The 26,682-nt window shown below is 43.6% G+C and overlaps 1 protein-coding gene across 1 annotated transcript in view; it reads left to right on the forward strand.

Moving 5' to 3' along the window:
- Positions 1–26,682, forward strand: part of HS2ST1 (heparan sulfate 2-O-sulfotransferase 1) — a 235,434-nt gene that overhangs the window by 146,199 nt on the left and 62,553 nt on the right. Inside the window, exon 2 of the mRNA XM_069232302.1 lies at positions 9,665–9,903. Within this exon, the coding sequence (XP_069088403.1) occupies positions 9,665–9,903 (239 nt within the window). The remainder of the gene's footprint in view (positions 1–9,664; positions 9,904–26,682) is intronic.

Raw genomic sequence — 26,682 nt, forward strand, 5'->3', positions numbered from 1 at the left:
CTTTACTGCCTTGTTTACAGTCAGTTTTTTTCTATTACACTAATAGCGAATAATATTATGTTATTTACTATTAGTGTAATAAAAAATTGAGTACAATAGCTAGAATATGAACCCCCCCATTGTGAGCTCAGGTAAGTCCGGAACAACCTGCCCACTGCGATCTGCTGCACTCCAGTCCAAAACAATTGGTTTCAGTCACATCTACCCGACTCCTATCTGCCCCAGTGCACCCTAAAACAATCTGATCCACTCAAATCCAAAACAATTTGCCGCACTCCAGTTCATCTCACCCCAATCTGGCCCACTTTAATCCAAAACAGTCTGTCCCATTCCAACCCGCCCATTTCTATCTGCCCCACTCGAGTCCTCCAACTCAAGTCTGTCCCACTCCAATCCAGAACAATGTGACCCACTCCAATCCAAAACAATGTGTCCCACTCCAATCCATGTTTGCGGGTGAGTGTGTGCTTATGTAAGAGAAGAGTGTGTGTGTATGAGTGAATGTGTGTGTATGAGTGAATGTGTGTATGTGTAAGCATGTGTGTGTGTGTGAAAGTAACGAGGAAATGGTATGTGATGTCACTTCCACTACCCCTGGCATATAGGTGAATTGACGTACATGGCTCCAAGCCCTTCACTGTCTTCAGCAGAACCTCACAGGCAATACAGTGCGCCTTTCGAGAGCCTGTTTTATACCTCGAAGCTTAGAAATATTACCAAGTAAGGTCTCTTTGAAGAGTTCTGGGTACATTTCCAGGCGGCAGCATGTCTCTTTTCGGCTTAGTGTACAGTACGGCTTAGTAAGTGCCTTCGATGACATTGCATCATTTGTGTCCTCCTAAATTTAATCACGGAGTTTCAAACGGCGCCGTTAGACTAAGAACAACCTAATCCTCTTGTGTTTAAAATATCCCTTTCAACCTTTTTTCTGTCAACGTGATTTTAAAATAAATTGAAAATAGTTGAATAAGTAAACCTCCAAGAGCCACTTGGTTGTGGCTAGTCCCCAAAGTGCAAAGTAGTCAGAAATGGATGTTCTGCGACAGCCCTCGACGGCACCTGCACGTGCCAACATCGATCCTCTGGCTTTCCGGCCTGGTAATGAAGCGCGCTGGCACGTGTAACGTACATAATAGCAAACTCTTTTAAAAAGCAGACGCAGAAACACCCAAGTAGCAAGACCCGTGGCTTTGTGCCTACTGCTTCTTGTTGACTACCCTCGCTGTACAAGTCTTTGTTAACATAAAGAACCTTCTGCGGTTGATTCACATGGCGAGCAGCTAAATAAAGACAGTAAACGTTTAAATGGATGAACGTTTAACATCCGAGTAGAGATGGTTCTAAATTACAAGGGCAAGGTTTTATGTCACCAGAGAGGTGAGATGAAATGCCCTCTCACAGAATTTTACTACCATGAATGTCAGTCTTTTAAGAGATGTGGTGGCATGGTTAGGGTTCGCTGTCCCCTGAAAAAACCCACATGCTTAATAGTATTCTACTGTGTGGTGTAGGTGGGGTTCGCTGTGTCCGTAAAAACAAATGCCTAATAGTATACTACTGTGGGGTGTAAGTAGGTTCTCGGTGTCACTGAAAAAACACATGCATAAAAGTATCCTATAGGGGGTTGTAAGTAGGTTGACTGTCCCTGGGGAAATAAATACATGCACAATAGTATCTGATCGTGGGCTGTAGTTAATATTCAACACATCCCTGAAAAAAGCCCACTTGGGGAAGAAGGACACCACCACTGCACCTTATTGTGTGTGTAAAAGGCTGCTTTATTGGAAACAGGTGCACTTACAAACATTAATAACCTTGGCCTAATGCCTCACAAAACTAAAGCCTCTCTATACTTCGAGTTACCTATCCCCTCCCCCAGCCTACTCCCCCCCCCCCCTTTCCCTTAATCACATAGCCTCCCATTACCCTTTCCATTGTAAAGCCTCTTTTGTGTACCATTTGTCACGTTAATGGTCACCTGCTGCTCCCTACCCCTTGACGTGTAACTCCCCAAACCCCTTGTTGGCCACCTATATCCGTCTGAGTTGTCCTGCTGTTGTCCAGTCCTTTTCTCCCTTGATAATGTCTTGTTGTCTCTGCCGTCCCTGCGTGTTCTCCTAGTTGTGCGAACTGTCTCAGTTCCCACCAGCACCTGTTCCCAGCGACAATTACAATATAAGCTCCCCCGTGCACCTGTTTCCATAAAACGCCTACCCATTGGGACCCAATTTAAATGAACCGAAACTCATCCCCCTCAACCCCCCCACCCCCCAGGTGAGCCCTATATGAAAAACTGCCACCCAACCGTCACGGTGTCCACTCAAAATGGCGACCGGTACCTAAAATGGGCGGGTTAAAAACCCTGCTGCATAGCCCAACGAGCGCCCGAGCGGTGCCCGTGGGCTGCACCCCTTCCCCAAACTTCCCCGTGGGGAGGGGGGGGGGGGTGAGACCCCGAATTTCGGCTATCTTCACCCCCCCCGTGACCCCCATGCATAATTATTTCCTGCTGTGGGGTACAGATAGGGTTCACTCTGTTCTCGAAAGTCCCACATGCCTAATAGTATCTTATTGTGGGTTATGGTTACAGTTTGCGATGTCCACACGCACAACATTGTGGGTTGTATTTAGGATTCACCATCTCCCTTAATAATCCCACATGCATAATTGTGTCACAATATTCTTTTTTGTAGTCACAGTGCGCTGCTTCTTAGAGGCACGCCCGTTACTGTGAGGTATCAGCACATCTAATTGTGTAGTGCAGTCCAGAGAGGTCATATTCGGTCATTAGATTTAGATAAGCGACGAGCACTGAGGTCAAACCATTGAGGAAAATGGTTCTGCAAAAGACTGTAACTACGTGCTCTTGTAGGTAAGTTATAACTGTCACTTCAGGTTCAGTTACTGTAAGTTAGGTCATTTTGTGCAACAGGACAAATCTTATTCACTCTCATCTTTTTCACTTTCCTTTTTATGCCAAAATCAGGAGCTCTTGGAAAAGAACCAAATGGCATCATAATCCATGACTCGTGCTCAAGCTGCAAATAATGCATATACACACCGCCCACTCTTTTCGCTCTTTATTTTTTTCTCCACTTTCCCTCTGTTTTCCTGTCTTCCTTTGCCTTCTCTTCATTCTGTGTGCTATACTCTTTCTTAGCCATCTTGTTTCTTCTTTGTTTTGTTCCTGGTATTTCATCTTTTTCTCCTCTTTCATGATTTCCTTCACTCTCTTCCTTTCACCGCTCCACTTCACTCCACCCTTGACTCCCTCTCCACCTCCTTGAATACTCTTTTTTTTTTTGCTGCCTTCTATCTCCCACCCACACGTTTAAAGATTGCTCTAAGCACGCACATTCCCTCTCTAAGTAAAGCAAAGTCGTCCAACGTGAAGACCGTGTTAGTGGGTTTTATGTCCCACAGACAGACACTTAGGGCTGTGGAGCCTTCAAAAGCCACCCTGTGGAACAAATATAATTCTCTTCCTCACAGGGAGCCTGTGTAATTTGAATTTTAGCCATTGGTTAGTGCCTCCTCTGCATTCCCATGCTGGGAACTCCATGTGTTCTTCCTTGCTGGAGAGCACACTTTTTTTTTAGGTCATGTTGAGCTGGGGGGTATAATTGAGGTTTATGTCTTTTTTTCGGATACAGAGTGAGGGGAACTCGTTAAGAAGTAAAATCAATGCGATGTGTGCACAAAACTTTACAACAAAAGTTGGAAGCACTTATGTATGTAAAACCCGTGCAGGCATGACACTTTGCAGACCTGAGAAAATATAAATTTTCAAACCCAAGCGCGGGTTTTCAGTATTAAACAATATACACAGAAAAACAATACCGTTATAACAGGAGAAACAATTCATGTATTAAACTAGATATACATGGATATGTTTTTTAGCTAAGAAGGTAACTCCCTAGGCAGCTTTCTACATCAAGACCTTTTATTTGACCTAATAACACAACAGCCTGTAAAAGAGCATAAACCTAGTTTGTTAATCCTGGGCCTTACCATAATGACCTCCATCATAAAGGTGGGCTCTATCTCCTCCTTTGTCTTGTATTATTCTTGGAGCCTTTACTGTTCTACTTCTCTGGGTTCTACAGTGTCTAACCTTGGACAGAAGTCATTGAATTTATTTGCTGACCTTTAATTCATTCTGTGTATTTTAAAAGCCGGTTGGGACCTTGTATTGGCCAAATGTACATCTAATTCCGCCTGGCTTTCATTTTGTGCTCCAAGATGTGATTTGGTTTGTTGCTTTTCTAATAATAATTTTGGTTCAGTTTAAGCAAAGGATATTAAGATTAGGGGTGGGGTGTAACTTGCATACCACTGGCTGGGGACAACCCGGCACGCATATCGCACACATACACAAATGTCACTGTGATGTCATCATTCAATGTCAAATTAATTCTGGCACCACTGTGATGGTACACTCACACTGGAAAACGGTGGCTATGGGTGTCCATTGCAAGGGGACCTGTACAGGTAGGTTTGTGCTATCTGCTGTGTATGTGAGTCAGTACGTGTGTGTGTGTGTGTGTGTGTGTGTGTGTGTGTGTGTGTGTGTGTGTGTATTGTCTCATCGAGATGGAGTGGGTGATGTGGTTGTGTCTGTGTGTGTGTGTGTGTGTGTGTGTGTGTGTGTGTGTCACTTGCATGTGAGGCCAATATTTTTGTGTATGTTATAATGCTGTGTGATACATTCAGGTTTGGGTTGTTGTTGTGTGGCAGACTTTGTTGCTATGTGTGTAGTTGTGCTTGTCTGTGTGTATAGATGGGTGTGTATTTAGGGGTGTTGTGGTTGTCGTGTGTGGGTGCAGTGCCAATGGTGTGTGTCAATGTGTTTTCGGCATGTATAGGTTGTGTTGGAATGGAAATGGGTTATTGTGTGAATTTGGTATGTTGTGTAGTTCAGGGATACACCCACTGCTAAGGGACAGTGTGTGCGTCACTGACCTCTATTCCATAGCCCCTGCCATTGTACGAAGTCCATTGGGTCTCGCCGCTGTCTCCCTCCGTTAGCAATCTGTCACCAGTCAATCCGCTTGCAGAGCTGTAACATCTAAAAACGGCAGGTGGAACACCGTTGATTTGACATTTTGTTGGAGGTCCACTGCTGATGCGGCTTGGCGGAAGCACCACCAAGATCTAAATCAGGCCCTAAGTCTGGTTCCATTGTCTTTCTTAGATCCTCACTTAAAATTTGTACACCTCTAAAAATTGACCAGCTTTTGACACACTAACTTAAAATTACCTCTCTTTCAGGAGTATACTGAACCTTAGGTAATTTTCTGGTCACTTGCTTATCCTTGTAAAATAAACAACTCCTTCTCATTAGACACCCTGTTTTTTCACCCAATCCAGAAAGAATCTCTGGCAACCTATAAAGCAATCCCCTTTTCCCCCGAAAGACACATAAGCGCGATGCCAAACATTGGTATATTAGCCCTTTTTGATCATACATCAGCAGCTGCCTGGTGAAGATCACACTTGTAACTACATGTGAGAAAAGGCCTCTTCTGTCATGGTTACCCCCCCCCCACCCTTTTTGCCTGGTATATGATGTAACCTTAAAGTTGTTAGTGCCCAGGACCCCTGCTAACCAGGTTCCCTGGGTCAGATCTCTTTCCCTAAAACCACTGTGATGCATTGGCACCATTGCCAACACCTTTAGCTACCACTATAAGCCCTTAGTAAATGGTACTTAGGTGTCCACGGCATGGGGTACTAAGGGTAGGCCCCTTAGGGCAGCGTCAGCACAGATTGTTCCACCCTCTAGGGCCATGCATCCAGAAGCTGCTATTACAGGCTGAGTGTTCTGATTCAATACTACAAGACATGGCACACATCCTGTGTGCCCTTTCCACTATACACTGCATGCACTATCGGTAAGTCACCCCTCTGGTAGGCTTTGCAGACCAAAGGCAGGGTGCACTATGTGGTATGTGTGTATAGATGCATGAGCAATATGCCCCTACTGTGCCCTTGACAAACCTGGGAAGTGAACAGGGCATCCATTTTAATACATGTGCTGGACACTGGTCAGTACAAGTTTCACAGCAACATGATGGCTACCGTGAACCCTGCGTTGTTTGGTATTAAACAATTCCGAATGATAAACCCAAACTGGTACCAGTATTGGATTTATCACTAAATGTATCCAGGGGTCACCTTAGAAGTGCCCCTTGCAAAACTAACTAACCTGGCATGGTTGTTGGCCAGACACAGCCAGCCTGCCACCACCAGACAAGATTCTGAATCCCTGAGGTGAGAGCTACTGTTCTCTGGGTTTCAGAACAATGCCCTTCCTGGGTGGAGGTGCTAACACCCCCTCTCTCGGGAATGTGCACTGCGCTGCTGGCAAGCTTCAAAGGGCAGACCTCCCTTGAAACCTGACCACCAGGCCTGCTGCTAGCAGCAGATGGCTGCCTCTGTTGCAAACCCTCACATTCAGCAGGAGCAAAGGCGGGAAAACAGACAAAAGATGGGAGTGGTCACTCCCACCTTCCACCACCCTTAAGGTGTTGCATGCGAGGTGACCGCTCCATTTCATTACCCTCCATCTTGGATGGAAGGAAAATAGCCAATCAGGTGTAGGGAAGTGACCTCTGCCCACAGGAAGTGATCACTTAGTGGGTGTAACTACCCTAAGGCTCCACAACAGCACCCAGGCTGTTATTACAGAACATTTGCAATCTGCTGAGGTAAGCATAAATGCTTCCACTGGGAGATAATTTCCATGCGGAGAGAGACTTCATAGAAAAATCCGTCTTCACTGAGGTGTGTGATAAAATGGGTAGAGTGGGCTATTTCACCACTTCCTGGTGGCAAAGAAGGAGATGATCTCAGTCTCACTCTTAGAAATGGGTAGGGATCCACTGGATCTGCTCCGGTACAGCATCTGCTTGTATCCTCCAACATTACTCAGAATAGGACCGACAATGCTGGTCTTATTCTGGTCGATATTCCCTCTTCCACGGCTGCCATTGTAATATCCAAATCTGTATAGTTGCCAGTCGTAGAATGAGCCTCATCTCTTTTTCATGGGACCTTTACCCTTTCTAATCGGTGCCGCCATGTTGGACAGCATCTGATATTAGATCTTACCCAGTGAAATATTGCCATGGACAGACCAATCTGCTGATTACAGTTTGCTTTATAATAATGAGCAGTACCTACTGTCAGGTGCTAACTATTTTGTGGTATGCTACCACTTTTTACGTCGCAGCCTACCAGACAGCACAGCTTTCTGGTTTGCTAAAGATATCTTGGGGACTTTGAGAAAGTTGACCTAGGAATGCATTCCACCAGTTTATTACCATTGGCTTTGTGGTTTGTAACTCGCATTTTCTAACTTTCTGTTTGCTGACTTTGTTGTCTAGGCTCTTCAGGTTCAGTTTGTCCCTCCCATTGCCTAAACCATTTTTACTGTGTTCTTCCACGAGCTCCCTTTCTGTCAACAAGCATTTAAATGTTGTTCTAATGTTGTCACATTTGCTGTGCATTCAAAGACTGAGGCCAAATGTCAGTCATTGTCTTCTGATGGCACTTGTTTACTTTTCTTTCTCTGACTTCAAAGTGTGATGAGTTATGTGCCAATCTTGCTGGATACTGGAAGGGTTAGGGGGGTTTGAAAGAGGTTGTTTTCTAGCACACAACATGTAAATGAACTGTGTAAGTATTTCAGAATATATCAGAATTAGGAACACAAATGAAGGACATTTTTTGTTATTTCTGAAATGTGTTGGAAACAAATACTTTAATATGATAAATCAAATAAATACACTAGGTGATACAATTGACACACAATTTCGTTTGTGTACTCTATAGTTGTATTATTAAAACTGTAGATCTGTGCAAATGTAATGGTCATTTCAAGTGAAATTGCGTTGTCTGTAATGGCAGTGTGCTACCATACCATGCATACTCTGCTCTACACCACTCCACAGTACTCTGCACCACTCCATACCACTGCACTCTACCCTGCACCACTCCATTTTACACCATTCTATGCCACCGCACTCTGCTCCACTCCACGGCACTTCACACTATGCCTCTCTACCCTGTACCACTCTACTCCATGCCAATGCACTCTTCATCACTCTATACCACTGCATTCTTCGCCACTGCACTCTACACCACTCCAGCCTAGGCCACACCAATCTACTCTGCACAACTCCAGTCTATGCCACTGTACACAATGCCGCTCAGCAGCACTGCACTCTACGCCAGTACACTGTACGCCAATGCACTTTCCTCTGCTACATTAGGCTTTATGCTCCTGCACTCTACCCCAATCTACTGTACACCACTCTAATCTACTCTGCATCACTACACTATCACTCCAGTCTACACCACTTTTCTCTATGCCATTACACTCTATGTATCTGCACTCTACCCTGCACTACTCCACTCTATGCCACTTCAGTCTACTCTGAAATAATCCTCTCTGCGCCATTCTACCTTTAACCACTGCACTCTACACCAGTGTACTCTACCCATCTGCATTGTATGCCAATACACTGTATGCCAATATACTCTACGCCAATGCCCTTTACTTTGTAACACTCAACTCTATGCCCCTATACTCTTTGCCAATACACTCTATGCCACTCCACTCTACACCACTTTACTTCAATAAGCTCTATGTAAATGCACTCTTCCCTTCACCACTCCACTCTGCCACTTCACTCTACTCTGAAACAATCTACTCCATACTATGCCAGTGCACTCTGTCACTTTACTCTTAACCAGTGCATTCTACGCCAATGCACTCTACACAACTGCACTCTGTCACTACACTCTATGCCACTCACTCTGCATCACTTTACTCTCTGCCACTGAACTCTGTACTACTCTTCTCTACACCACTGCACTCTAAGCCAATGCACTGTATGGCACGGTGCTCTATACCACACTGTGCTTCTCTACTCTCACTCTAGGTCACTGCTGTCTATACCACTCAACTCTGTCACTGCATTCTGCACCACTCTATGACACTCTGATCTGTGCCACTGCATTCGGCGCCACTATACTCTGTGCCACTGCACTCTACTGTTCACCACTCTATTCTACACGACTGCAGTCTATGACACTGCATTGTATGCAGCTGAATTTAATGGCACTGCATTGAAAGCCACTGCACTTGATGGTACTGCACTTTGCAACACTGTCAAAGCACTCTACACTAGCCCACTCTACGCCACTCCTGTGTATGCCACTCTACGCGGCTCCACACTGTGCCACTTCCATTACACAACACTCTCTGCCACACCACTCTACAACACTCTACTTCACTCTTAACCATTCCACGCCACAACACGCCACACGACTTTTCTATGCCACTAACTTTCAGCCATGCTGAACAGCCGCCATGCAGGTGTACAACATGGCTAAAACACGTTGGCAAAACTAATAACTCTTGCATAGGCGAGACCTATTGGCTTTGGTGGCTCCCATCATCTTAAAAGTATTTGATTGGATGTGAAACTTTTAATTCCAGTAATATCTAATTGCCACTTTTTCATACCGCTTTTTCCACGCCTGTGACTAAAAAGACCCACTTATCCTTGACGTTTTTTAGACTTGTATGAATGTGTTTTTTTGTGCGATACCTAATGCCTTGTTGAATACTGATAGAGGTTTTTCTTCACTCCAGAAAGAGCAATTGCAAGGCATGAAGTGCGAGAAATCGAGCAGCGTCACTTGATGGACGGCACGCGGCTGGACGTCCCTCTCGACGAAGAGGAAGATATAGTGATAATTTATAACAGAGTACCTAAGACTGCAAGCACGTCGTTTACAAACATTGCCTATGACCTGTGTGCCAAAAACAAGTATCACGTTCTTCATATAAACACAACCAAAAATAACCCTGTGATGTCTTTGCAAGATCAGGTAAGACGGTTAATTTTGCTTCCCTTGTAATCTCCAATTTTTAGCCCTGCCGAAATTGCATGATCAGGACAGGGGTGACTGTTTATTTACATTGCGGGGTGAATTTTGAAGGGAAGATTAAATTCCCATTTACATGCACTTTTGCAACTAGTATGGAACCATATATTGCTTTGACAGTAGAGTGCATCTCAGATGTTTTTGCTGTTGGCTCTTCAGAACAGATATGAACTTAACGTAATGATTGTTTCTTTTATGCATTTAATAGCAAATTTCAATAAAGGTTCAATTAATCGTATAATCTCCTGACTATTTTACAGCGGTTCAGAATAAAACATGAGACATAAATGGTCTTTGATAGTCCTAATGTATTTCATAATATCTATCCCCCTTAATTCAACAGTTTCGTACATTTGGTATCTATTTCATAATGCACCATACTATTACTAATTTTCTTTACTTTCCAGTGCCATGTTTATTGCTGCTCTCCATGAGCATTATTTCTAAGTTGGTGGTTCTAGATTCATTCACTTTCAAACTAAAAGTAATCTTTGTAGCTACATATTTCGAGTCAGCCTGATCTCTTTTTTAATTGTTTCTTTGTTTAAAAAATGATGAGATTGTTGGTTATCCACACCAAAATTGAGTCATTTTTTTCCAACATCCTGAGGAATGTAAAGTTACCCAGAGTTTGTGGGTTCCCCTGGAGGAGACCGAGAAAGTAGCCAGAATACAGCTAACATTTGTTTTTTGGGGAAAAATGGGAAAGAAGTGCTGAAAAAGAAAGCATCAGGTTTTTTCCCTGCAAATGCATCAACAAAGGGTTTGCTTTGCTAAAATCACCTTCTTCCCAGCTTTCAGGAGCAGGCAGACTTGAATCAGAAAACCAAATTTTTAAACCGTTCTGGCATTTGAATGGGACATACTCCATTTTTAGGGTCAGCATAGGAGCTCGCAAGCGCAGGTTTTCCAACCTGTTATTATATATTGGTGGGGTTTAACCACACCCATCACTTTCATTTGTTCCTGGGCTTGGCTTTGCAAAAATCCCTTGATGTCATTGGTAAATGCTTTGTTTGTCTCACCTTAAGGCCGTTTTGTGACGCCTTGCAGACTGACCCTTTTACATGGACAATTTGGATAATTGCACCATTGCCGATATACTTCAGTGTGGGCAAACTACTTTTTTCTTTTGTCTCTTATCTTGGTGCTTCATGGCGGCTTTGGTGCTTTGAAGTTGCAACCAGCACAAACTCGTTCAGCAGTATTGGAGTGCTTTGCATGAGCACTATTTAAGTCAAATTTTTTCCTTTCTCTTTCCTTCGCGCACTATGGTGACGGGAGAGGTGAAATGTTTCAGCTTGTTTATTTTGCCACAAATGCTATCACCCCTTACCTTTTTGCTGCGCGCTTTCTTTAATGTGGCCTTCAGAACACATCGGCCAGTACAAATCAGCATTAATTTAATTTGTTCCAATAATACATTGTTTAATTTTAATATGTACCAATTGACATAGTAAACGGGAGCTCTCACGCCCAGACTGGAACTCCATTCCCCGGACCCAACGTCTGCAGCCCTGTGCCTTACGCCACACCCTCTTGGAATTCTGAAACAGCACTTCCACTTGTGTTTGCGTTTTATTAGGCTTGCAGTGGCCTCTTCACGCCCTCCGCACTTCACATTTTTGGCACTTTAAGTTGTTTCTCTTTATCCTTGGTTCTGCAACTACGCATAGCACAAAATCTTCAGGTGATTATTTCTTTACATCTCCTGCCACCTACTTGCAGAACTGCCAAAGACAAAAGTATCTATTTTCAAACATAAACAATGCAACATCCTTTTCTAGCTGCGCTCTCCAGTGGCTTGCTCACCACATAGGTTCTCTCCCTAGCGCCTTTATTGGAGTGTGCTGTTGGAACAGGGAGGTGCTAACGATCTGGTTAGTCAGTGGCTTTGACTCCAAACCAAAAGACAAGGGTAAAAAACATTGTAATTTACAACGCCAATACTTCTGGCTCACGCAAATGCAAGACCCGTTGCATTGCAAATGCTTGTTACTATTTTTTGTGCTTTCAGCCTCTTTTCAGTTAGTGACAGAAATGGGTGTGAAACCAGTGGTGGCTCTGGGACAGCTAAACATTTCTGAAAAGCAAACAAAATTCTGAATTCAGAATATGGCCATTTGTGTAGCCTTCAATGTTTTCTTATAGAAAGTGACACTTGAAATACAAAAAATATTGACATTGAGTTGAAAAAAACAGCGATTTGTGTCTACGTTTTCTTCTGTAACTTTTTCCAACTATGGCAGATTTTTGAACGCAATATACCATTATGTCTGCTTGACCCTTCTGGTTGCGTATGTTGTAAAGTGCCCCTTTTTGGATGGTCAGCACCCTTTATTTGCTGACGGATGCTGTGGTTTTTGACCTGCTAGTGTACTGAGGCTGCTAACCAGGCTCCAGTACCAGTGCTCTTTCCCAAAGTATGTGTTGAATTGCATAGGCCAATTGGTAAGTACCTTACCACCCATGTAAGTCCCTAGTAAATGGTACTCTGGATACCCAGGGCAAGGGTGGCAAAGGGGGTACCAGGGCTGCAGCGCTGATTGTGCCGCCATGAGTACCCCAAGAAAAGATAGATTGCAGAGCTGCCATGTCAGCCTCCATGAGCAGCCGGCTGCCTGGCAAAGTCCCTGTTGCTGCCCGTGGCCAGGTCAGTCACCCCTAAGGTAGGCCCTCTCTACCCAGGGGGCAGGGTGCACTGTTCCATGAGTCAGTGCATATGTGCAGGTGCACATATGCCCTCCTGCTGCCATTTAAACTGCAATGCTGGCCTGAATAACTGGTGGTCTAGTGGATAACATGGGCTGGCATCTGACCACTGCTCAGATGTCCAGTTCTGCAATGGCCCGACCGAATCCTGTCAACTTTGGTATCAAACACTGTGCTTTTTAACCTTGAACATGATGCCCGTGTTTAGGATTAAAAAGTAGATGGCTAGATAGCACCCTTAGAGGGTACCCACCAAGTTGCCCAGACCTGTACTGTTTTGGCGGGCTCTCCCGAGCCTCTGCCGCAACAGACAGAAGTCTAACCACCTGCTGGTTGTGCTAGCACCTTGGCAGGACATAAGACTAAGAGCCTGGGCAGGAAGAAGGTCACACCTTCTCCCTCCCAGGCTGTCTGGTGAGATTAGCATCAGGGCAGTGAGCCTCAAAGGCTTCCCCTGCCTCCGAGTGGAGGACAAAGACCTTACTGCCCTGCCTGGCCAGGCAGGCGGGAAATTAGCTATGCAGGTGGTGTGCACCTCTCTCAAACTAACCATTCCTTTGAGGTGGGCTAGGTGGTCTGCACAGCCAAGGAAGGCTCTGCCATCTTGGCGGACCCTAAGTATAGTGGATTCTGGGTAGAAAGTAACATACTCTCCAAAGGAAGTCGTCACTGAGGGGCAGACCAGCTGCAGGGACAATAGCCCATTTGCCACTGTCCCTCAAACCCTTTAGCACCCTCTAAACCATGGTTTAAGGGGCTCCCCTAGCACCAGAACTTAGATCTTACCTGGAAAAGTAGAAAGAAGCCCAAAGAGATGTGTGCACCAACAACAGGACATAGACCCCAGCCCCAATGTGAAGCAGAGGACACAGCGTGACCTAGGGGGACCAGTACTGGTACTGAATGCCTGACGTGTGCTGGAGGAGAAAACTCATTGGTCCCGTCCAAAGGGACCTCTGTGGACACCGAAATCCGAAGGAAGACTCCCCTGAATGGTGGCACCAGATAGCCTGTGGACCCCCCCTTGCAGCTACCAAGGCTAGTTTGTCGCCTGCCCGGAAACCTGGGGCCACACAATGTTCACTGGCTCCAGGGCACTCTTCCACCCCCCCCCCCACCCAAACATATGGACTAACATCGCCAGCGGCCCCTCCCCCTTCTGTGGGTTTGCAACCTGAAGGAAGTGACTTTGACTGGAGCAGCAAAGCAGCTTTGGCATGAGCAGACCAGTGATTGACAGATGGGAACTACCTTTGCAACCGGAGCCACCGGGCGAGGTGGGGAAGATCCAAGCATCCATTCCTGGTCCTGGCCCCCAAACACCTCTACATCCAAAGGGTAGAGAGCGAGTCCACCCCCAAGTCCTGTTTTGCAACGGAGTGCAAAACGCACCAGCCACTGCGAACCTTTCAGCACGAAGGCCAGCCAAGACACCTTTGCAACCAGACTCCCTGGGCAAGGTAACAAAAGTCTGACTGTTGAATCTTGGTCCCCATAGTACCTTAAGTTCCTGTGGGTTCGCTGGAACTCTCCCTACAAGTGCCTGAGTGCACACTGCTATTTTCACCATTGACTTCAATGGAGGCACTAGAAGGTACTACATTTTCCAAAGACTTAAAAATTCACAACTCCCATTCCATAAAAACTACAAAGTTTTCTTTTGTTATCTAAATTCAGAATAATATCTAATCTATTTTTCTAAATTGGTGTCTGATTTCTGTTGAGTTGTCATTTACTTATCGTCAGTGTTGATAATGTAAAATGCTTTACACATGTTCCTCTAAGTAGCCTGACTGCTCTTTGCCACAGTACCAGGACTGAGCTAGGGTTTGCTGGGACTGAATCCAAGGTCCACTACTTAGTACCGTGTTGGTATCCCATGGTAAAACTACCTAGTCATACCGCATAATACTTTGCTACAGCGGGATATCTTGGGATTGTAGGTTTATCAAGGACCCATGGTACTCAGAGCAAATAAACCAGCTGCTTCTTGCAATGGGTTTTCAATGTATACCTGGTATACAGCAATTAATTTGTTAAAAAATAGAGAGTAAAACATAGATATCAAAGAAACCTATGCATTTCCAAAATGGGCAGAAGATATGGAGCTTAAAATCATTGGTTATTTGCACATTTCTGAATTTGTGGGGTACACATACCAGCATGTGAATTACAGGACATTTCTTAGAATGACTTCTTTATTACACACGGTCTCGCATTTGGAAGACACGAATGCAGATAAAGAGAATTGGCAGTAACACTTGTTCTTCTATTCTTTGTTCCTCCAAGTCTCTCGATAAAAATGGTACCTCACTTGTGTGGGTGGGGCAACTTCCAGCGACAGGGAAGGGTCCAAACACAACATGGAAATATCAAAATTATCTATTGCAAAAATGCCTGTTTTTGCAAGGGGAGCACCTGCCTTTTTGGTCCTGTGCTCGCCGGCCATCTAGGGAAATCTACTAAACCCAGACATTTCTGAAAACTAGACATCCGGGGGAGTCCAGGGAGGTGTGGCTTGTGTGTATTCCCCCAACGTTTTCTTATCCAGAATCCCCTGCAAGCCTCACATTTGGCTAAAAACAAAAAACCCATTTTCCTCACATTTTTGTGTAGGATCACTGCTCCAGCACAGCTTTTCTACCACTAAGTTTTCCCCTTGGTCTCTAAAGTAATATGATATCTCACTTGTGTGGGTGCCCGAAGCAGTCGGCCTAAAAACGTATAAAAAAAAATTGTGCTTATCAACTCAATGTGATTTCCCCTCAATTGCTACATGTTTTTGGCCCTTTGCTGTTGCAGACACTTGGACCACCCACACAAGCGGGTATTATTTTAATCAGGAGACTGAGGAGAACACTCAGTGGTAGGAAATGTATTTTTCATACATGACACACACAAGATATTCACACCACTAGCTGAGGGCCCAGAACATTACAACATTAACAACAAGAGATAATGTAGAGACAATGTACATCCTGGCAGAGAAAGACAGAAAAGACAGTTATTACTGCACAACCATATATTCTTCGAGTACACACACATACTGTATGGATTTGGCATGAGGTTAAATGATGGTTCAATAGATCTATTTTTTTTTTAAGTAGAGATTTAACAAAAAAACGAAATGCACTGTTAATAATTGAAAGGTCAAAAAACTGAACCAATGACTCAGCTTGTGAGCTGTAAAGCTGCGCCATGGCACCAACCGCTTTACAGTCCATTCAAACACCCTTCATATGAGACACGCACAAGGCCAGCCGTGGCCCTAGCACATTACAACACTCACATAAATAGATAGCGCCATTCAAGGGCCCCATTGCTTTCATATGTCCACATGCCTGACACAGCAATCACACGGGCTGATGGAATGTGTGGACTGGCATTTGGCTAGCAGTGTGTTGTAGTGACCAGCAGCAAGCCACTACTGACACTGCCAGCCAAGAGCCAGCTCACACACAGCGCCAGTCAAGCACCAATCCACAAACACTGCCAGCCAAGCGCCACTCCATGCACAACACCATCGCATTTTTTATACAAAAAAGAAAACACAAAGTGGAAGTAGATACAAACTATGAACACAACAGGTCTAACTAAATACGTCACACTTATGCCAACTGTGCAATCTGAACAAAATTTTTAAAATGATACAGACCAGTCAGTTTACTTTTACGCTCTCGGTTGCAACCAAAATCTCAGTTGCGTGTGGTACAATTTTAAACATGTGGGCACTACTTAGCCCAGGCTTAGATGGACAATCTGGCAGTACATATGACTCTCCTTTTGGATACCTCTTCGGGCACAGACCCTACATTTCTTGGCGGGAAAGTATTTTTTGGGAATGGGAAGAATGTGATCAGGAAAGTGGCGATCTTTTACTCTAATCACATCCTCCATCACTGCTTCTCTAGGAACTCTTGCCTGTTCTACTACAACAAGGCTGCCTATCACAGACTCATGAAACCTAACAAATATCATATTTGACTCTAGAGAACAATCCTTGCATACAACAAAAGCATTGAAGGTTGCTAAATGGAACAGATGGATAGCCAACTTCTTATAACAAACATATGCATTACGAACAGCAGTGTACGGTTCCAACCTCTGATCTACTCTGTCTACACCACACATGTGCTTATTGTAGACTAAAATGCACACAGGTTTCTGCACTTCTGCACTTCTGCAACCTGACCTCAAACAGTCACAGGTGAAGTACTTTCATAATTGATGGTAGTCGGCATGTAGACATCCCTCCTGTCTGCAAATTTCACAGCTAGCAGCTCATCATTAAGCAAGGCACTGCACTTTCTCTTAAGTTCTTTACACACAAGCTCCCTTAGGATAACCTTTACAGTGAGAGCGGACTGTGCCGCAAGCAACAATGTCCACTTTAAACTATTCCCTGAACAATTGCACACTAGTAGAGATGTTATCTAGGTACAAATAGTGACCTTTGTTAAATAGTCGTCTACCAAGTTCCCACTCAATTTTCTCACTAACTCCAAAAGTGGATAGACAATGGGGGAGGGGTGGGGGATAGTGTCAATAGTGGATTCCCTACCAGTGTAGACCCGGAAATTATAGACATATCCTGTAATACCCTGACAGCATATACATCATAATTCCTGTGCCTTCTTGCTTGGAAACTACTGCCTAAAAACCAAACGGCCCTTGAACGGGACCAAAGACTCGTCCACAGCTATTTCTTACCCTGAACCATAGATCTCTGAAAACTAATCTACAAAGTGATCAAGGGGAGGTCGAATCGTAAAAAGAAGGTCACAGTCAGGGTGATCTTGTGGCAACGCTAAAGCATTATCAACAAAATGCAGCATCCGAAGAAGAAGCAAATACTGTTTAAGACTCATGGTTGCAGAACATATAGCGTTGCCATCAAGGGACTAGTAAGACTAATATGAACAAAGTGACTGCTTCCTTATCAGATCTATCAAAAAAGTTAAACCCAAGAGCTTCTTTAACTCTTCCAGATTTTTGGGAGTCTACCCGGTAGGTCTAGAGTGGGGCCCAAGTCTGGCACTGTTGTCCCTTAAATACTGTTCAGCATACAAATTAGTCTGCTCAACAATCTCACCCAAAAATATATTGTCCATAAACATCTCAAAGAAAAGTATAGGCAAAAAGTTTTCAGTATTCACTCTACACCCTGGTAGAGCACTATTTGCAGGCAACACTGACTGCTCTATGTTTTGGCCAACCCAGAGTTCAGATCTTCCAAGCTACAATCCGGATGCCTCTTGGCACTGGTGGCACATCATTGTCTTCCTCTAAAAGTCTAATTTCATCCGCACTATGATTGGCTTCATCATCAGATTATTCCTCTGGGACAGAAAATTCACTGCCAGAATCCTGGCCTTCCTCCACTGACTTAGATGCACAGTCAGTCTCATAATCATGGTCAGAGGAAGACTCGAAAAGCATACCAGCAACATGCTGATTGGTCATCCTGCAGCTAGCCATAATCCTTACAAGAACAAGTAACTTGACAAACAAGTTAACAATACCCAACACTGTGTAAAATAAGTAATAAACAATGTGTGGCTTGAGCAAACAAGTAAAACTGCTTGCTTTATAGCATTTGCTAGGTAAAGTCAACCATATCAAAGCACACAAAGACCTAGGCACTGTAAATGCCACTCGCTTGCCAGAGACAGCTAAACTCACCAGCAGCTACTCTGCAAAGACACAGCAAGCACCAACGATATCACACTAACAGGATAAACAAAATAAAATTGCACGTAAGACAACATAATTCACATTGTGCACAAATCTAACGAGAATTTCACACACAATAAAACATGAGCTAAATATGCTGCTATTATTACACCATTTACAAAAAAACTCATTCATGCATGGCAAGGGCACTTATTTGGAGCAAACAGTACAAAATGTTTTTCTTGCTGAACACATGCAACTACGCAAACTGCAGTTCTACCACTTCAAAAACTGCAATCAGAACCAACAGCACAGGAATGAAAATCTTTTAACTAGAACAAAAAGGAGAAATAAAACATTATGATCACAAATGAAAATACTGCGCCAGATGACAGACACCCTGCCACCAATCATTTAGAAATTTGCTCTGGAGTACAGTGGTTTTCTGCACCCCTTGGGGGCAGATGGGCCTACAAATATGGCCGATCTGCCTCCAAGGTGGGTCAGAAACAGCCAAAAGTAATACCCCCCAAAGAGGAACGACATTGCCCAAGGGGCCGCCCCCCCAAACAAACAGTGCCCATAAAATGAAATCCCTGGTGTCTAATAGTATCTTCCCCATTTTGGGACAGATCGGCATAACAAAATAGCTGATCTACCCCCAAGGGGACCAGAAACGTCCTAAACATTATTTCCCCCAAGGGGAAGCAACCCTTGCTCGAGGGACACTCCCCAGATGTAAGAAATATGATTAATTAAATATTCCCTGGGGTCTAGTGGATTCTGCTCACATTGGGGGATAAAGGGGGGCAGAAACGGCCAACATAATGCTCCCCAAATTGGAGCGAACCTTTCTCAAGGGGTCACTCCCCAAAATAGGCACCAACACATAACAAAAAACAAATCCCAAATCCCTGGGGTCTAATGGGCATTCCTGCTGCACGATCGCAGTGCGATCATGCAGCAGGAATGCTCAGTCATCAAAGGAAAGGAAAACCCTTTTCTTTCCTTCGATGCCTTTTTGTAAATGCTCTCCCCCTCTCCCCCCACCCCCCAAGAGAAACTCACCTGATTTCTGTTTGCCGCACTGGAAGCAGATGGCTTCCAGCACATTGGGGGCGACCTCTAACGATGTCCGTGCACGGTGCTCACTGATGTCTTTAGATGCCGTGGGGGTCAGGTGGCAGAGGAAGTGCCCCTGCTGCCATCTCTGCTGGGGAGGTGTGGGGTGGAGGCCCACGGAGGAGCACTAGCGTTTCCCCCATGGGTCAGTGCCAGGATGTAATGGTTACGCCCTCAGCACAGCAGCGCTGCAGCCAAGGACGTAGCCATTATGTCCATGGCACAGAAGGGGTTAATTGAGCATCTAAAACATGTAGGCAATATCCCTTGTTTGTAAAATGTGGTGAAATGGAATAGTTGGCTAATGTATCCATTGTATGTTTGTGTAACCTGAAGGTCACAGACTTGGGTCTTGGATCCACTCAACCTTTCATCCTTTTGACTTCTATAAAATTAGTTCCTTTGAGTTTGATAATAATTAGCGCTTGTCAGCGCCTGAGTCCAGTCAAGTGGTAATGTGTGTTATGTGATCTTAGTTATCATTAATATTTAGTTGCAAACAGTTCATTCATAACATTGGCAGTAAGACAACCCATTCCATTTCCTAAGTGAATAATTCAAAATGGTCGAATTGTGTTCTTGATCCTCAACGTTTGCTTCTGTTTTGTTTTTGTTTTTTATTCGTGCCATCTTTAATACGAATTCATTTTCCCCTGCCACTTTTGGTAAGGTTTTCTTTATCCCCCTGCAAAGCTAATTATGTCCCTTTGTGTTTTGTGATCCGCCTTCTTGGAAGGCTTGTGTTAAGCTTGGTTGAAGGAATCTGATTATCTGACTATTGACTTGATAATACGGAGTCGGAGAATAGCGATGACTAAGAGGGCCACTTTACTGTTGTAGAATTGCATGTTTGCATTGGCCGATGACATTTTGAAGGGATTGTGATGAATCTTGATTTGCATGTATTCAGATAGTTGGATCTGGACTTTTGAGGCAGTGGAAGAGTTGGGTTAAAGCAGAGTTTGTGGGGATTATTGATGACTCAGTGTCTGCCTTTGAGTGGTGGAACCACATTAGATCACCCAACAGATATTACAAAGCCTCATAATCAGTTGCTTCCTAAAGGGTTCGGGTGGGGGGATCCCAGCTTTCAAAAGATGCAGAAGAGTTCCGTTGGTGTTGTTGGAATTGGCAGTACTATTCTGTAAGTATTGTCAATAGGGCTTGTTTGCAGCTTCTGTTGTATATATCATTGTGTTTGACTGTCTTGTCGCTTTTAAGTTCTACTGTGTTGCTTTTGTGCTTGGTAGTAATCCTCAAAATATGTTTACTGCTTTGCTTAATGGTGGTCAAAGGTTTTTCAGGGTCATTGTAATGCCAAGGGCATGTATCATGCTTTATGTCCAGTGCTTCTCGCGTCCATATAGAGGAGCACACGTTTAGTACATCATTGTTAGAGAATGCTTGGGTTACATTTTAAGAATGTATGTTAGTGACGATTGTGAAACAGGAAGGAACAATTCTTTGTATTTTTGAAGTGTAGATGGCAGCAGATTATACCTTCCATACCGAAGAGGATAAGAAAGCAAGTGGTCCTGAGAAGGGCTGTTAATGAAAACCAGCATCTGCATTTTAGATTAAGTGTCAAGGATCCAAGAGTTGCACAGAGTGAGTTTATGGGAGTCGTTAATTCAGTGGTCTACTCTGCTTGCAATACTTCACCAGCGTACGTGCAGAGAAACGACAGGATTTGAAGTTGGGGCTTTTTACTGATGTGCCTATTTTCAAGGAAGAAGGCACTAGACTACAACTTCTAAAACAAAGTGTGCAATATACTGCAAAGCTCCATAAAGTGAGAACTACCAATGTTTCCAATTTTGTTATATACACTCCTTGGAAGTCCGGCTGTTCCTAATCATTTCATTAGTATGTATCTAGATCATGTTAGATAGCTTGGTAAATACTCAGATAAAGTCCCGGAGATCCATTACAGTTCACAATAGGTTTGCTTTCCAAAAAGTGTCCTGTATTGTTACTTATTAATCCCCACTTCATTTTTGCCTTATTACATCTGGTGGAAGGGTGATGGTTGTATGACTTATGTTTCTAAAGAATACTCTAAAGCACTAAAGAGGTCCCTTTCATTGCTCAAAATTACTTTGCCCAAATGCTTGTCTTCCTTCTACCATTCCATTTGTGATATGAGACAAGTAAGAGAGAAAGCCTGGAGAAGCGGCTTATGGGAAGGTTTGCTTGTAGAAATTAATTTACGCTTGATAGAGACAACATGCGCTTCAATAAAATATTCCAGTATTCCAACTTTTTAGTGGTGGTGGCAGCAGCACTACTTTTTCATTCACTACTTGTGTTTTTATTTACTTTTGGACTAGTGCTGCTTGGTTTTCCCCAGTCTCTAATAAGCATTGGGTGGCACCCCAGTCGAAGGCTGGGTCTTAAATAGCTTTCAGGCAAAAAATTACAGAAGGCTAATTAAAAATGAGGCTCCATTTTGTGCAGTACTGTCTTTTTAGATACAACTCTGTTTGTAATTGGACAGTTCTTGTGTCTTAAAGCGTGATAAAATGGACCTTAAGATCAACCTCTGATGTCGACCACTTAAGATTTATTTCTGTGATGAAAAGAAACAGATTGCATCACTTCTGAATTCGAGAATACTAGTGCTACATTATTGCCAGCAGTGTGTAGGTTGATTTACAAGTGAAATGAAGCTTGCACAGTCCATATCGGTCATCACCCCTTGAGGGTAAGAATTTGAGCAATAATTGTGCCAATGTTACGATCATCCAGTAGGTGTCAATAATATATATATATATATATATATATATATATATATATATATATATATATATATATATATATATATATATATATATGTGTGTGTGTCAAGCCAGTCCTGAAGGGCTTACATGAGGAGCCAGGTCTTCAGCTTTTAGCAGAAGTTAAGAAGATAGGAGGATGCTTTAATGTGTTGTGGGAGGTTGATCCAGGCTTTAGGAGCCCAGAATAAGAAGGCACCACTCCCTGCTCTGCTTTGGTGTATGCCTGTGGTGTGTTATTGAGAGACCAGCAGAGGTGTCTGGAAGGTTTGCAGAATTTAATGAGGCTATTCAGGTAGGCAGGGCCTGTGTTGTGGAGTACTTTGTAAGTTTGTGAGGCGTGTGAAGTATGCATGCTTGTGTATCAGGAGCCAATGGTGATCCTTCAGGTGTGGTGTGATGTGGGCTTAGTGTGGGAGGTCGAGGACTACTCTGGCTGCTGAATTTTGAATGGTCTGCAGTCTTCTTGTGAGCTGGTTGGTTTTCCCTCCATGTAGGGTGTTCCATAGTCTGGTCTAGGTGGGTGCACTTGACTGTAATCACAAAGGTTGTTGTGGGACTTTGTACTTAACTACTATGTTCTTGATGGAGTCATTGCTGGGCCTGGGGTTTTCCTAGAGGTGATGGAGTCATAGAAGTTGTTGCCACTCCATCTCCCTTTTTAGTGATGGTTTGTGTAAGGAATTGGGATACTGTTCGAGGAGGGGTGAAACTACTAAAGCTGCAACCACAATCCTTGCCAGGGTGAAGACACAAGCAACCCTAAATTAACCTGTGCTCTACCCTCTATTAGCTTGGCAGAGAATAGTCAGGCTTAACCTGGAGGCAATGTGTAATGTATTTGAGTAACGCTTCAAACAGTAATAAAGTGAAAACACAACACAATAACAAGACCAAAATGACTAAAATCCAATTGGTAGAACAGGAAATATGCAGTTTTAAAGATTTAAGTGAATACAGCACCAAAAAGCATAAAGCGCCAACTATGAATATCAGATCACTAGATTGGGACAGTCACAAGTTCAGGCTGACCACGATGGAGCATGGGCTGGCTTCATGGTCCCTCTTAGGCCTGCTGGTAAACTGTATCTTAAATTCTGGTTGTGGAACGTTGCAAGGTCCTGCAATGAGGATATGTTGCACAGCTGAAGCGATGTGAGGTCTGGGTTGGAGATGCATCACGCAACATCAGTTTTAGGTAGCTGTGGGGCTGTGATGTGGGGGTCCTGCGTCATTATCGAGGTTCCTGTTGATGAGAGCCTATGGCAAAGTTGCGCTGTGCAGCGCAACTGTGTTTCTGATGAAGCTGCAATGCAAAGTCCTGGCTCTGGGAAAGTCCACACAGCATAGGCGATGCAACAGTTTTGCTCTGGTTTCCACCACACTGCAGAGAACATGCCTTGGTTCTGCAGGTTCCACAGATGAGCTGGCAGAGCAACTTCAGGCCCACTTCAGAGAGTTCAGGACTATGGTGGGCACACTTGGTATGGTAGGAGCCACAGTCGCTGAGTCCAGATGCTGGTTACAAGAGACTAGCCTGTGGAGTCACTCTAGTGGTCCTGGGTACAGGCTGCAGTTTCAGTCATTTTCTCCCAGGCAAGAGGGCAGCAGGACATCAGTCCCGCAGAGTCGCAGTACCTTGAGCAGCACAGCAATCCTTCTTCCTGGCAGAGCTTTCCACAGGTCCACAAGTGTACTGAAGAATTGGTGTCTGAAGTCCAATATTCATACCTGGTGCCTCCTTTGAAGTGGGAGAATCTTCTAGAGGATTCCCTTTGAAAGGCTCATATTTCATGCCTCCCCTGCTGAAGCTCTGTATTGTGTGTGGGTGTCTAGGAGCAATACACCACGGCCAACTGCCAATCACACCCAGTCATGTGACCCCGAGACATGCTGCAAGCACTGAATGACTACGACAGAAAAATGCCAGCTTTCTAAAAGTGGGATTTTCAGAATAGCAGTGCAAAATCTGACTGACATAAAGAGGATTTGTTTTTTTTACAATTCCAAAGACCCCAAACATGAACTGTTACCTCTTCCCATTTGGAAGATATTATTATTAAATGTAAAAAGCTAACTCCAATGTTATCCTATGGGAGAGGTAGACATTTCAATAGTAAACAATGAATTTAGAGGGTTTTTTAATATCTAGATGTAAAACTAAAATGTATATGCCTTATTTTTTTAATACCAAGCATCCTGCTCTGTAGGCTGTTTAGGGCTTACCTTAAGGGTGACCTATATGGATTAAAAAGGACAGTTTGGGCCTGGCAGAATTGTTATTTTTCCAGGTTGAAAGGGCAGTTTAAAACGGCACGCACAGGCTGCAATGACAGGCCTGAGACATGTCTCAAGCTCTCCCTATGTGGGTGACACAGTAAGTACTGCACTACCATTAATAGCAGTTAACTTACAGGGCCTGGGTACATGTAGTACCATTGTACTAGGAACTGATAAGTAAATAAATATGCCAATTGGGGATAAGCCACTCTTAGTATGTTTTAAAGGAAGAAGGCACACACACTTTAGCACTGGTTGGCAGTGGTCAAGTGCACAGAGTCCTAAGGCCAACAAAAACGAGATCCAAAAAATGTGGAGGAGTAAGGCAAAACGTTTGAGAAAAGACCACCCTAAGCTGACAGGTCTAACAGTTCACTTTCAAGCACATATTCTTGCTCTTCAGGTCTGTTTGTTATTTGCTTTTGTATAGTGTGAACCATCATTGCTGTTGCTTCATAGCTCATTCTTGGTGCCAGTCTATCTGGGAAAGCCATCAATCGGATAGTCTCTGTTGTTTAATTGGTGTTTGATTGTGTGTCATTTTGTTTAAAAGATTGTACAGTGTTAAGATTTGAAATGCAGTATGTGAGATAGTGTGAACTAAAAGTGAGTTTGCTCTAAAAAGAAATCTGTCTGATGCTTTATTTCTATGGATAGATGTTGGTTTTGGCTCATTTGTTTTGGTACAGTCTGATCTACATTTGTTTCAAGAGCATAATGGACTCTAGAGGAATAAACTCAAGTCTGTATACAAAGTAAAATAATTGTCATTTTTTATTGTAGTCTGAAAGAATTGCAGTTATTTGCTGTCATTCTAACAATCATTTCAGAAGTTCTGAATATTACACAGTTTCTGAAACGGATCATATTGTAATCTGCCAACTCTGTCAGAAATTGGTTGTAATAAGGGAGTAGAGAGGCCCTTACAGCTTAGTAAACACAATATATTTAGGCCAAAACACAGTTCTCAGAGGATTTTGTTGAGGGACTGGTGTGTATGGCACAAGCAGTCCATTACCCCCAGAAAAGTAAGTGGTAAGTTCAAGTCATACCAACAATGTTAAGGTCACAAAAGCAGTTCAATAAAATTCATAAACCAAATTTGAAATGTACAGAAAAAATAATGAGCAAAAAGGCTCCACAATCATTAAAATAGTTAAAGGGGAACCAGTGAGATGGATTTTTTTTTTTAAGTGAAAAGTAAAGCGTCATTAAAAAACAAGAGTTTACGGTTGACCAGGACCTATGAACAATTTCAGGCCAACTGCAATGGAGCAGAGGTCTTATGCACCAAGCAGGTTCTCCCTGTCAAAGGTTGGACCTTCAAACTTAGTGATTGCAGGACTGACAAGGAGAAATTTTTTTCAGCAGTTGTAGACGGACTGCCCAGGGCAGGCTTCTAGCAACCAGGTCTCGCTCCAACTAGTCCTTGTTCAGTGTCTAGTCCTCTGTGGTGAGGTAGGCCTTCTTGGAGTCAGTTCTTCTGATTTTGGGGTATTCTGCCTCATTATCGACTGCAGTATATCATGCTACCAGAATTTCAGGAACTAATATGTTGTGATGGTAAGGGCTTTTTTGTGTTTGCTTTACTTAAATTTACATCTTTTTACCTTAATGATTTGTGCATAGTCAAGGTACATTGATGTGGTGTTAAGAATAGCAAATCTCTACATACTTCTATGCACTTAGCTTCTCAGTGTTTTGGTCTGTGATGTTTTTGCTAAAATATTTTGATAGTATGCTGTTTTTGTTGTTGATTGTTGACATACTACTGATTCTAATGCACTCATGCAAGAAAACAAGAGTCTAACCATTTGATCCTTGGGGAACAGTTCCAGTTCCTGGGTATGAGCAGATGTCTGGAGTTCCTTGAGTTACTCCTCTTCTTCCAACATAAAATCTGGAGACTTCTTTGTTCCAAGAGGGCATTCTTCAGGTGGAGTCTTCCCAGGTCCAAGAAAGTTCTGTGAAGGTGTTGGTTGGGTAGCCAGATTTGTCCTACGCATTAGCTAGTGATTGTAGAAATTCTACCACCCAATCCTTACTATTGTCTTGCAGCCCCACACACCCCCCTTGCAGCATCTTCTCTTTGCCATATCATAAGATTACTCAGGAGCCCTTGTTTTACGCTGTTAGAACCTTTTACCCACCAGGTGGC

The sequence above is a fragment of the Pleurodeles waltl genome, chromosome 4_2 (genome assembly GCF_031143425.1).
Source record: "Pleurodeles waltl isolate 20211129_DDA chromosome 4_2, aPleWal1.hap1.20221129, whole genome shotgun sequence".
NCBI classification, from domain to species: Eukaryota; Metazoa; Chordata; class Amphibia; order Caudata; family Salamandridae; genus Pleurodeles; species Pleurodeles waltl.